General features: G+C 39.5%; 1 protein-coding gene across 5 annotated transcripts in view; it reads right to left on the bottom strand.

Moving 5' to 3' along the window:
* Positions 1 to 4,152: 4,152 nt before the first annotated feature.
* atl2 (atlastin GTPase 2) overlaps positions 4,153 to 13,256 on the bottom strand; it is a 107,908-nt gene continuing 98,804 nt past the window's right edge. For 3 of the 5 annotated variants that reach the window (XM_072581292.1, XM_072581289.1, XM_072581293.1), the window contains exons 12-13: positions 8,166 to 8,597; positions 4,153 to 5,331 (exon numbers count right to left, since the gene is read on the bottom strand). In XM_072581292.1, coding sequence (XP_072437393.1) covers positions 5,212 to 5,331; positions 8,166 to 8,597 — 552 coding nt within the window. In that variant the 3' untranslated portion in view covers positions 4,153 to 5,211. Of the gene's footprint in view, positions 5,956 to 6,083; positions 6,099 to 8,165; positions 8,598 to 13,256 lie in introns of all 5 variants that reach the window. The other 2 variants (XM_072581290.1, XM_072581291.1) reach the window with 2 other exon arrangements.

The following is a 13,256-nucleotide window of genomic DNA, read 5'->3' as shown; positions in this document are numbered from 1 at the left end:
TATCTCTGCTGCAACTTTCTTTACTACCCTTGGATGGAGGCCACAGGCCCAGGGAACTTGCCTGTCCTCAATCCTAGCAGTTTGCTCAGTACCTTTCCTCAATCAATGTTGATTGTTCAAAGTTCTACCGTATCTATTGCCCCTGACTTGCCTGTTCCAATAGGGATGGTACGATTATCCTCCACCATGAAAACTGAGGCAAAGTATTGATTCAGCACCTCCACCATCACTGTATTCCCTACCATTAACTCTCTGGTTTCATCTTCCAGGGACCAACATTCACATTGGCAACTCTTTTACACATTGGAAAAAACTTTTGCTATCCTTTAATATTTTGAGACTTTTCTTCCAAAATTTATCTTACTGCTTTTTATTAATTTTTTAGTATCCCTGTTTATGTTTGAAAGTTTCCCAATCTTCCATTCCACCACTGGCCTTTGCAATATGGTATACCTTAGTTTTTGACTTTATATTGTCCTTGATCTCTTTGTTTAGCCATTGATATTTTTTAACCCCCCTTACCATCTATCTTTCTGAGATATATTTTAGTTGTAATGAATCAGGTAGGTCCTTAAACATGCCATTGCTCATCAGCTGTCTTACCATTTAGCCTTCCTGCCCAACCTACTCAGGCAAAATCTGTCTTCATGCCTATATATTTTTTTATATATTCCAGAACACTACTTTGGGACTCCACTTTCTCACACCCAAACTGCATTTTGAATCCAACATACGATGGTCACTACTCCCTCCAGGATCCTTAACTATGATGTCATCAATTAATCTCTCCTAATCACACAACACCAGATCCTGCGTAACCTGTTCCCTGGTTGGTTCTACAACATTCTGCTCCAAGAAACAGTATGTCTCTAATACATTCAATGAATTCTGCCTCCAGGCAACTCTTGCCAATTTGATTCTGCCATTTTATGCGCATGTTAAAATCACCCATAATTATTGCACTACCCTTCTTGCAAATCTGTAAAGATTTCTTGGTCTATACTGTGCTTCACTGCAGAACCACTGTTTGGGGACCTATAAATTACTCCTACCAAGTCCTTTTCCCTTTACTATTTTTTTTCTACCCAGACTGATTCCACATCTTGATCTCCTGTACTGTCGTCATTGCTCATTACAGCACTGATCCCTTTCACCAGCAAGGCCCCATCACCACCTTTTCCTATCAGTCTATATTATCCTTCAAGTTTTTGTTTAAATCTTTCTCCTCTCTATCTTAAACCTATGCCCTCAAGTTTTAGAATTCCCCCATGCTAGGAAAAAGACCATGGCTGTTCACAATGCCTCTCCTGCTTTTTTGTTGAAATATTGGGTACACCTCCACGTTAAAGGCACTCACTGTCAGTTTGGATGCTATCACAGTTATGTTACGTCACATCACCTTTTCACTGCTGATACTTGACCAAAGTTCCACAGGTGAAGTCTATTCCTGTTGATGTAGATGGCTCTTCCCTTTTTTTGAAAAAAGGAATTCTCAGAAGGACCAGTGCTTGACTGGTCCTTCTGAGGAGATATCATATGATATTGAAAAGTTCTGAGAGATCTGGAAAAAGTAGAAAGGGTCAAGAACCAGTCAGTAGAGTTTTAAAGTGTTCTGTTTAAAAAAAAGCAATTAAAGAGGAAAAGGAAGATTTTTAACACAGCAAATAGTTAGGGCCTGGAATGCATTGCCTAGAAGTATGATGGAGGCATTCAAGCAGGTAGTAGGATGTGATTGCATTGGAGAGGGTGCAAAGGACATTCACCAGCATGTTGCTTGGGATGAAAAGTCTCAATTATAAGGAGACACTGGATAGGCTGGGTTTGTTTTACTTGAAGCAGAGGAGGCTGAGGAGACATCTGACTGAGATTTAAAAAAATTACGTGAGGCACAAAAAGAGCAAATCATGAAAATCTCTTCCCCATGACAGATGTCAAAAAATCAGAGGGTACAAGTTTAAGGTGGGGAGAAAGTGGTTTCAAGGAGACTGGGGAAAAGAAATGATAGATATATGGAACATGCTGCCTGAGAGGGTACTCTCAACATTTAAGAAACATCTGGGATGAGTATTTAAATGCCAGGGCATAGTGGGCAATGGACAAGCAGAAGTAAATGGGATTAGTGTAGTATTGTTTGTTAGTCAGCATAGACTTGTGGGCTCAAGAGCCTGTTTCTATGCTGTATCAGTCTTTGACATTAGATAATTATCTAAATGGAAATAACAGGAGTCACAGGAAGCAGTGAAAACGTTGCCAATAATTAAAAACGCACAGAACCAGTGCAGACACAGTGGGCCCAAAGGCTTACTTCTAGGCCAGAACAATTTTGTAGCAATGTGGTTTCCTCGACATTGAGATAACTGAACAAATTAGGTAATCACTTTGCAGTACAGCACCATTCAATCTGCAAGCTTGACCCAGAGATTTGGTCACCTGCCATTTTAATTCTTGATCTTACTGGTCTTGGCTTCCAATACTGTGCAAATGAAAGACAATGCAAGTTCAGGGAACAACACTTTATCTTTTAAATCAGGCACGTTACAGTCTTCAAACTCAATATCAATTCTAACAATTTCAGATCATAATTGCTGCTCTCGAGAAAGCAGCTTTGATATCACTACTGCCATGGAGAACGTGAGGACTGCAGATGCTGGAGATCAGAGCTGAAAAATGTGTTGCTGGGAAAGTGCAGCAGGTCAGGCAGCATCCAAGGAGCAGGAGAATCAACATTTCTGGCATGAGCCCTTCTTCAGAAATGAGGAGGGTGTGCCAAGCAGGCTAAGATAAAAGGTAGGGAGGAGGGAGTTGGGGGAGGGGCGTTGGGAATGCGATAGGTGGAAGGAGGTTAAGGTGAGGGTGATAGGCCGGAGAGGTCGGGAAGATGATTGCAGGTCAAGAAGGCTGTGCTGAGTCCGAGGATTGGGACTGAGATAAGGTGGGGAGGGAGGGGAAATAAGGAAGCTGGAGAAATCTTCATTCATCCCTTGTGGTTGGAGAGTTCCTAGGTGGAAGATGAGGTGCTCTTCCTCCAGGCGCTGTGTTGCCACGGTCTGGCGATGGAGGAGTCCAACGACCTGCATGTCCTTGGCAGAGTGGGAGGGAGAGTTAGTGTCCAGCCACGGGTGGTTGGGTTGGTTGGTGCGGGTGTCCCAGAGGTGTTCTCTGAAATGTTCTGCAAGTAGGTGGCCTGTCTCCCCAATATAGAGGAGGCCACATCGGGTGCAGCGGATGCAGTAAATGATGTGTGTGGAGGTGCAGGTGAATTTGTGACGGATGTGGAAGGATCCCTTGGGGCCTTGGAGGGAAGTGAGGGGGGAGGTGTGGGCGCAAGTTTTGCATTTCTTGCAGTTGCACACCCCCCATTTCCCTATCTCAATACCAGAGCTGTAACACTTTGCCAGTTTTGAAGAAAGGTTATGGACTTTAAAATTAACTTGTTCCTCCAAACATGCTACCTAACCCCAAAAGTTCCAGAATTTCTTGTCGCTTTTATACTTGACTACAAGTTACTGCTTGTCAAATGTACAAGTTGTCTCCCATTTACAATCACATTTTAAAGTACAGACAGGGAGCTCATTCATGGATTTCAGTACAGCAATTATTGGAGGAACAGTTAGAAGCCTTACTTCCACAAAAGGAGTTCTATGGTCCAATCCCACTAATTCTTCAGTCCAAAACCAAGGGGACACTAAAGAGGTATTCTCTTTTGGCTGCTGTGTAGAACTCAATATTGAAGTGGAAGTAATAGGGAGGCTGTAAGGTTAGCACTCAAAAGATTGAAATAGCTGAAATAACATTGTATAAATTTATTGTAGATGTACTTCAGTCTTTTAAATGTTGGTCTGAGTTAAACCATATACAGCCCTAACAGATAGTTATTACAGACATTACTATGCAATTCTCAATTGTTCTGTTATGGAATATCAGTTATGTGAAAATTGTTTAGTGAATGTGCAAATATTTAACAGTAACACAATATTTTCATATTTAACTGCAGTTAACAATAGTTTAGGCACATTTAGTCGGCTGAACTTAATTTAAAAACTGACTTTAGAAACATGTAAAGACTGAATTACTCTCTTGACATTTAATCTCTTTTACAGTGTATCGTGTAGATTCATTACATTTTCAGTGAAATCAATCAGAAACAGGGAATTTCATAGAGTACTTTAATTGTGTATTGAAAAATAAATTACAGGAAATAACTTTAAAATGCAACAGAAGACAACCGAATTCCACGAAATAACATTCCCATTGCTTTGCCATAAGGGGTGGGACTGCAATGCTCAAGGCAGGTAATATCACAAATATATCAAAACCTCAAATTTGGTGCACTTATGTTTACATCAATCACAAATAACATTCCTTTACATAAACTGCACAGAGCCTACCACTGTACCAGATTTTGCCATTAACTACAAAAACTTTGATACAAAATTTGGTATTTATATATTTATATTTAATATACATGCCCCACCTCTATGATTTGATAGAAAATTAAATTTAAAAAAAATAAATGCACTGTACAGACAATGCTAACTGGTAGCTACGGGAAACAGTTCTTTTTGGGTGGTTTACTCCCCCCTTCCCCCCACAAAAAAATGAAAAAGGCATATTGGATGGACTAAAGTGGCAGTAGTGAAACGGTTAAACTTCCCAGCAGTTCGACTGTCACTGTTCATACGACTGTTCTAGGGCTGCTTTCAGGAAAAAGGCAAGGCAAGCTTCAAATTACCCCGTCTAACAGTAATCTTGTCCTCAAAATTAATCCAATGGCTTGTGTAGTTTGGATTCATGCAATGTATAATACTGGTAATACGAGCAAAAGCATTAACAAAAAAAATGAATTGGCTCATCAAGCTTAACTATGCTTGGCTACCTCAATGATCCCATTGATTTATCTGTACAGTATACTACAGTGCAAACCAGCCTTTCACAAGACCTGAAAAGGAAATTTGACTAGTGTTCTTACGTCAACATTCAAGTTACAAATGTTACAAACCTCTGTTAGATCTTGTTTAGCAATGTAACTACCTACCCACTGAAAAAAATCATCTCCATGAATATTTCCTTCTTCGTTCTTCAGACCTTTTTGGCAGTGTCCAGTGAAGTTGGGCCTTTCACTTCAAAATCTACGCAGACTAACTTTAAATTGATTCAAAGTCCGTAACCTATAGCAAACACTTGACACCAATAGAACCAGACAAGGGATTGTCAGTTTGTCTTTAATTTGGTATGTTGGGAGCCCTGTTCAGTCAAACCTGCTTTGATGGAGTTTGCTACAGTCTGTCTTATGTTGTCCTCCATCAAATTGTCACTCAGTGGCTTCAACACCTGTAATATGGGAATGTTAAAAGAAAGAAAGGGAGACTTAAAATGGGGTAACCAAAAACACGCTAAAAAACAGTAAAACCACATCTGTTAAATATTTTCCCATTAACTAGTTGCAAAATAACTACAAGAACGTTGGATTGAAAGGAATGATGAGGAAAGATGGAATGTGAAATTAAATTCAACTCTGCATTGAAAGAGAAAAAAACATGTTAAGTGGAAAAATTGCTGGGCACAGCAGCCTGCATTATTCTGGTATATAATACAATGGATAATACATGATTTATATATTTTTTAAAAATCTCAAAATTAAATGATCTGAAATGATGAGACATTTACCACTATTCTTCTTCACATGGATCTGCCTGCCTTCTTAACAGTCACTTAAATGAGCAGTTCTGCACTTTACATTATTGAATTTGCTGCGAACATTTGATAACTTGTTACACAACATGACCCTGACAAGTGTGTAAATGTCCACATTCCCACACCCTCCAAAAAGACCACATGATTAAAGCACAACAGCTAGTTTTTCTTCTTGTTGTTGTTGTTTGATGAGAGTCTCAGTGATGTAATAGAACGATGTACCACTCTACTTCGAGCTGAAGTGAACAGCTTGCATAATACCTAAAACAAGGAGTTGTTAATTAGTGATCTCCAAAACACTCAATTTGCCAATTTAGTTATGAACTGGGAAGACTACAATAAGTCAAAAAAAATTATGTTTGTGTAATAAGTCAAAACAAGGTTTTCACCTTCTTTGGACTCCTCTGGATTGCATAAAGGAGGAAAGGGAAGAAAATGAGCAATCAATGCATGTAGTAATCAGTACCGACAGGGAAAGACTAGGAATCAAAGAATACTTCAGAAGAAGCACAGAACAACAGCCATCAGAATATAGAATGCAGCAGCAGCAGCAGATACTTTGAGCTATCCTCTAAAACAGGGATTATTATTAAATTATTTATATTGGGATATTGGATAAATACAAGCTCAATTATCACTGAGATCCAAAGCTCTTTCCCAAGTTTGATGCACGTGTCTCAACTGTCAAACAAACTACTTTTGAATCCTTGTCTCATTTCCCCATAACATAGTTGGATAATCTTGTTTTTGGTTTAAAATCATCCCACCTTCATTCACATTGAGAAAATTAAGTAATGTGTAAAAGGGAAACAAAAATCGGTTTGAAAAACTGAATTAGGACCTCATGGCTTGTTGACTATGTCTCCCAAAATCAGCTGAATGTTGTTATTGTACAATTTGTACAATCTTGACATGTTCTGCTCACAACTCACTAATGCCACTCTGGAACCAACTAGGAGCAAACCCAGAGCAAAATGCTGTGAAAAATCTGCCACATGTGGTTCACAGCAGTGATTGGGAACTTGCACTTGAAAGATCACAGGCAAATACCAAAGCTGAACCATAGCACAGGATGTCATGTAGATGACCAATGTCCCTCCACCTTTAGAAATCTGATCATTTGTCTCCGTCAGTTTTCTTATGCAGACTCACGTCCTCAGTCATGTGCTTACTCATCTATGCTACAGAGTCTATAATTACAACCAAATGAATGCTATGCAATTCACCTTAGTGATTTGATTGCTCAAAGCAGCTATATTTCATATTTGAGACTCTCAACAAGCAGAACAAAAAAGGAAAATAAATTTGTAATGCACTTGTTTTGGAAAAGAAAATCAGCTACATTAAAAATAAATGCATGCCAAATCATGGTTATTTTAATCAATGCAAATATTGCATTAAAACATTCTATTTTAATATTAGAATAATGTACACAACTAAAACTTTAGACTAATTCAGTAAAGGATCATTTTCAGGTAGAGAAATTCCATTAAGCTTGCGTCGTTCCAAATACTGGCAAAAAAGATGAACAGACAAAAAAAAAGCCAATGAACTCCAGTACTTCAGGGTGAAAAACCAGTTTTCTATTTTAATTATCCTGATCACACACTGGCTGTAGGGAATATAACAACCTTAGCTCAGTTAGTCACAACAGTGACCAGAGGTGGTGAGTTTCAATCCTCCACCAGAAACATAACCCCATGATCTGGGTTCGCACACCAGAGAAGTACTGAAGAAATATTGCACTTTCCAATCACTCTTCCAATCCTCCAGATCAAGTGTTAAACTAAGGCTCTTCCTTCCCTGTCAGTGGACATAAACAAATCCCATAACATGTCACAATGGTCATGAGAAAACTGGGCAGTAAAGTTTAGGCAGAGAACTTCAAAAGGGAAGTAAGTTGCAGATACTATGGGTCATCTAAGCTGCAACTACTTTTCATTAAGTGATGCAGCAATGGAAGGTGAGATGATGACTCTTGTGACACAGCGGTAGTGTCCTTTCCTCTGAGCCAGAAGGTACAGGTTCAACTCCCACCTGCCCTGGAAATGTGTAATAACATATCCAAATAGGGTGACTCGAAATAGTTATCTATTATTAAATCTGGCAAATGCAATTCAAAGATTGTTTTTTAAATTTCCATTAATTTTGACAGACAGACATTTAGGAAAGAAGCAAAGGACTAATGGGAAGGACATTGCCGACAGACGTTAAATAGGGTTGAAGAGTTAATACATGCTTGTTATTCAGCTACATATTGAAAGATTACGTAGTTATGAACATGCACCCAAATAATTTAAAGCAATGCCTTTAGAAAGTACTGCATAAACTGTTAATTAGCTAAGATTGCAATCAATGTTAAAAGTCATACAGTAATGATCAACATATTATTTAAACTAGGGACTTTTCTCTACATTAAACTGTACATCATAGTGGCAATAAAGGAGGGGCTGTGGAGGAATTGTACTCACCTGTTCCCATATAGTTTCAGCCACTTGATCAATGATTGTTCCAAATTCTCTGAATTCACCAGAATACTTTGTGTAAGCCCAGGTGCAGAGGGATATTAGAGCCATTCCCATCACAAGGTTGCATAAAGAAGCTATCGAGTTCAAGCCAATGAATCCAGTCACTCCTGAGATTATGTACATGGTAAACATCACAGCAAAGAGTGTGGCAGGTGTGCGAGCAGCATAAAAAATATTTTTGCTGTCATTGTGCTTTACAAAGTTTGCATAGTTCTCATCCATTTCTTGCTCAAGCTGTTCTTGATAGCGCTGACAGAATTCTTCCCCACCCATTTTCTTGACAGATCGAAACTGCTTGATAGAAGCTGCTTTCAAGTTCAGGTGTTGCTGCTCCAGATCTGCTGGTGCTATGTAAGGCTTATCTCCCCCACAGAACTGCAAAGACAAACAGATTTACAATTCTTGAATATAATGCTATTTTCTAAGGACATTATGATTTTTAGGATCTATAGGTGCAGGACAAATGACATTTTCTCCATAATATTGAAGTCAAAATTCTTAGCCAAAGCGCATGGAATGTGTGTATACTTCAAAACTGATTCTGCTTTTAAACAAATTAGATTTACTGAACTCCAGTGCTGATGGGTACAATGTGTCTATTTTGGGGTAGGAAATATGTAAAATAATGTAAAAATAATCTCGTTGTGCATTAACTGCTGAGTACAAAGAGAAAGTGTGAAATACATGTCAGAAGTTTATTCATTTTTCATGTCCTTATTTGGACATGCTCAGATCCATTTTTAATTTCTTTCTTCAACAGGACAATGTGTAAATTTTCTTTCAGTCAGTCAAGAAATATCCACCCATGGCCCCATTTTCTTCACTGATCACTGCCAACATCCCACTCCAGTACCATCTTATCCACAAAAGTTTTAAATACTATAAAAAGTTATTAACATTCTTTTTTAATCTTATGAAAAGGCTTAATTGGAAAGGGCTTCAGCTTCTGTGCACTTCAATTAGCTAATATCACTCTAGTTGATCTAGCCACACCCATTCCAATGAATTACACTGTGATGAAAGGTTCGCAATTGTGTTATATTTTGGGATTTTTATTTCAAAATCAATATCGTATTTGAAAAAATGACGACAAAGAGAGATCTATGGATGTAATGTTTAACAAATTATTTTGACTTTTATTTTGTAAAGTGACAACCTCAAGAAAGCACATGATTGCTGTCAGGAAGAATTCCTACTCCTAGAAGGAGAATCAAGTCACTTCAGGTGATCTTAGCAGAAGTGACGTCTAGTTTGTGGAATTTCTCAGCCAGGAGAGCTTTTATAGAAAAGTCTTCAATTTTTTAGCCGAAACATTTTCAGTTTTATCAGAATTAAGAGGGCTTTGTCCCATCAGACTTGGAAAGAAATCAAAAAAGGTCCCAGCAGTCCAAGGGATTGTGTATCAAGGTATCAATCTCAAGATCAAAACTAACGAAGCATCTACTGCCATTTCAAACACCTACCACTTATTACATGTTTTCTAATTTTACTCTTGAAAGGGCGTCACTGTTCATAGTTTTGCACCATTTTGAAAGCACCTTTTTTTAATGTGTCCCAAGTGAAACCTGAGATTTACTTACATTAAAATCAATGGCCACAGGAGTGCATCTCAAAGCAGAAGTGCACCTTCCAGGCGAAAGAAGCAGTTTACTTTCATTATTGGATGGATACACAGGAGTGGCACCCCATAGAAGACAAGATGAAAGCAATCAAGGAGGTGCTGGCCCTGAAGAATAACTCTGAATTCAAATCCTTTCTGGAGATGGTTACAGAAGAATTCTGGGTAATCCAAATGGAGGAAAAACATGTGGCTGTAACAGCAGCTCCTCTTTTCTTTGGAGGTATTTTAGGTGTGGGAGCTGATTTCCTTGAATTTGAGCAGCAGAATTACTGTTTTATAAATTGTTGCATTGATTTGGAACATTTGAGGGGGAAAAGATAAAAACAATGGCACTTTAAAAAGGAGGAAGAGACAAAGACAGACAGAAACCTACACTGCTGACTGACAGCAGTGAATCTGCACAGTTAGTGCCTTTGTTGTTTGACTTCAAGTCTCTGGACATCAGAGTGCACCTAAGAAAAATTAATAAACAGCAAAATTCACAGGTGACCTTGGAGGAACCTGTGTGGGCGAGCTCCCAGCACAGCAGAAAGCGAGTGCAGTTTTTAAGTGTAACCTTACTGTAAATCTACAGTAGTGAGTAGACTGGGTTTTTTTTTTCATTTTATGTTTTATTGAGATCTGTCTCTTGATTACATTTTTAAAACATAAAACATGGATACAAACTTAGCAGGAGTCTCATGTGGTTACCCATATCTCAAACGGGTAGGTTTTTTTTTTAAGAGCAGTAAGATGGTGCTATTGTCAGGATCGGTTGATTGTTAAAGAGTAAAGATGGCCTTTAGTAGAGAGATGTACTCTTCCTGTTGGATGTGGGAGATTAGATCTGCAGGAAAGGTCTTTGGTTGTGAATCCTATCACATCGCATGGATCAGCAGTTAGATGCAATGAAGAACTTACAGGAGCTGGGGTGTGATGGATGGCAGTTTTAGAAGAGAGAAAAACCACAGACAGTCAGATAGATGGGTTACCTGCAGGAAAGGTAGGAGATTGAGGTACGTTCTGCAGGAGTCTCATGTGGCTACCCATATCTCAAACGGGTTGGTTTTCTGAAAATGTAGGGGGTGATGGAGACTTGGGGACTGTAACACGAACAGCCAAGGTTCTGGTGCCAAGACTGGCTCTAACATAACGAGGGGATGTCTGGTTCCAAGCTATTGATTGCGATAGGAGACTCACTAGTCAGGGGTCAGACAGGCATTCCGGCAGCCAGCAAGAAATCAGAACGGTGTTGCCTCCCTGGTGCCAGGATCAAGGATCTCTTAGAGAGAGTGCAGAACATTCTCAAAGGGGAAATAGACCAGCAGGAGGTCGTTGTGTACATTAGAACTAACAACATGGGAAAGAAAAAGGATGAGATTCGGATGGGAGAATATAGAACGTCAGGCAGTTTTTTTTTTAGAAAAAGGTGGTCCTGGAGAGTAGTTATATCTGGGTTACTCAGAGTGCTACAAGCTAGTGAGAGTAGGAAAAGGAGGACAGAGCAGATGAATACATAGCTGAGGAACTGGTGCAGGGGAGAAGGGTTCACATTTTGGGATCACTGGAATCTCTGAGTAAAAGTGATCAGTATAAGGAATACAGATTGCACCTGAATTGGAAGGGACTAATATACTAACACTAAGATTGTAAATACATAAGGACAAAAAGATAACTAGGGCAAGAATAGGACCCCTCCAAGATCAGTTCAGCAGCCTGTGTGGGGAACCGCAGGAGATGGGGGAAGATACTAAATGAGCAATTTGCATCAGTGTTTACTGTGGAGAAGGACATGGAAGATATAGAATGTGAGGAAGTAGATGGTGACAACTTGAAAAATGTCCATATTACAGGAGGTGGTGTCTTAAAACACAAACATGGATAAATCCCCTGAACCTGATCAGGTGTACCCTAGAATTGTGGGAAGCTAGGGAAGTGATTGCTGGGCTGGTTATTGAAATATTTGTATCAATAGTCACAGGTGAGGTGCCAGAAGATTGGAGGTTGGCTATCGTGGTGCCACTATTTAAGAAAGATGGTAAGGAAAAGCCAGGGCATTATAGACCAGTGAGCCTGACATCAGCAATGGGTAAATTATTGGAGGGAATCCTAAGGGACAGGATCTGCATGTATTTAGAAAGGCAAGGACTGATTAAGGATAGTCAACATGGCTTTGTGTGTGGGAAATCAAGTCTTAATTACTACTTCAAAAACAAAATCAAGTTAAGAAGAGGATTGCTGAGAACAAAGCAGTAAATATGATTGATATGGACTTCAGTAAAGCTTTCGAAAAAGTTCCTCACGGTAGATTGGTTAGAAAGATTAGATTACATGGAATACAGAGAAAACTAGCCATTTGGATACAGAACTGGCTCAAAGGGAGAAGACAGAGGGTGGTGGTGGAGGGTTGACTTTCAGACTGGAGGCCGGTGACCAGTGGTGCACCACAAGGATTGGTGTTGGGTCCACTGCTTTTCGTCATAAATGATTTGGATGTGAACATAGGAGGGATGATTAGTAAGTTTCCAGATGACAACAAAATTGGAGGTGTAGTGGACAGTGAAGAAGATTACTTCAGAGTACAATGAAATCTGGATCAGATAGGCCAATGGGCTGAGCAGTGGCAGACGGAGTTTAATTTAGATAAATGCAAGGTGCTGCATTTTGAAAAGGCAAATCAGAGCAGGACTTGTACACTTAATAGCAAGGTCCTGCGGCATGTTGCTGAACATAGAGACCTTGGAATGCAAGTTCATAGTTCCTTGGAAGTAGATAGTAATAGTGAAGGTAGATTTTGGTATGCTTTCCTTTATTTGTCAGAGCATTGAGTAAAGGAGTTGGGAGGTCATTTTGCAGCTGTTCAGGACATTGGTTGGGCTACTTTTGGAATAGTGTGTGCAATTCTGGTCTCTCTGCTGTAGGAAGTATTTTGTGAAACCCGAAAGGGTTCAGAAAAGATTTACAAGGGCATTGCCAGAGTTGGAGGGTTTGAGCTATAGGGAGAGGCTGAATAGGATGGGGCTGTTTTCCCTGCAATGTTGGAGGCTGAGGAGTGACTTTATAGAGGTTATAAAATCATGAGGGGCATGGATAGGGTAAATAGAAAAGGACTTTTCTTTGGGGTGGGAGAGTCCAGAATGAGAGGACATAGCTTCGGGTCAGATACAGCATTAGATGTTGTTCATGTTGGCCTATCAGTATGCCATTGATCACCACCCTGGGATGTATATTGCCAACGCAGATGTCCTGAGTAGTTTGCCCTTGCCAGAGATGGATACACGCTTCACAATATTGGAAGATGATGGCCATGAATTTTCTATACACCTTGCCTTTATCGGTTCAACAAGTACTGGGCTGACAGAGATCCACAGTTATCAAAGTTGAAAGCAACATATTGTACAATTGGCAGATTAGAAGACTTTTAAGAAATTAAA

The sequence above is a fragment of the Chiloscyllium punctatum genome, chromosome 11, assembly GCF_047496795.1.
Source record: "Chiloscyllium punctatum isolate Juve2018m chromosome 11, sChiPun1.3, whole genome shotgun sequence".
Taxonomy (NCBI): Eukaryota; Metazoa; Chordata; class Chondrichthyes; order Orectolobiformes; family Hemiscylliidae; genus Chiloscyllium; species Chiloscyllium punctatum.
This window is presented reverse-complemented; position numbering and strand designations above follow the sequence as displayed.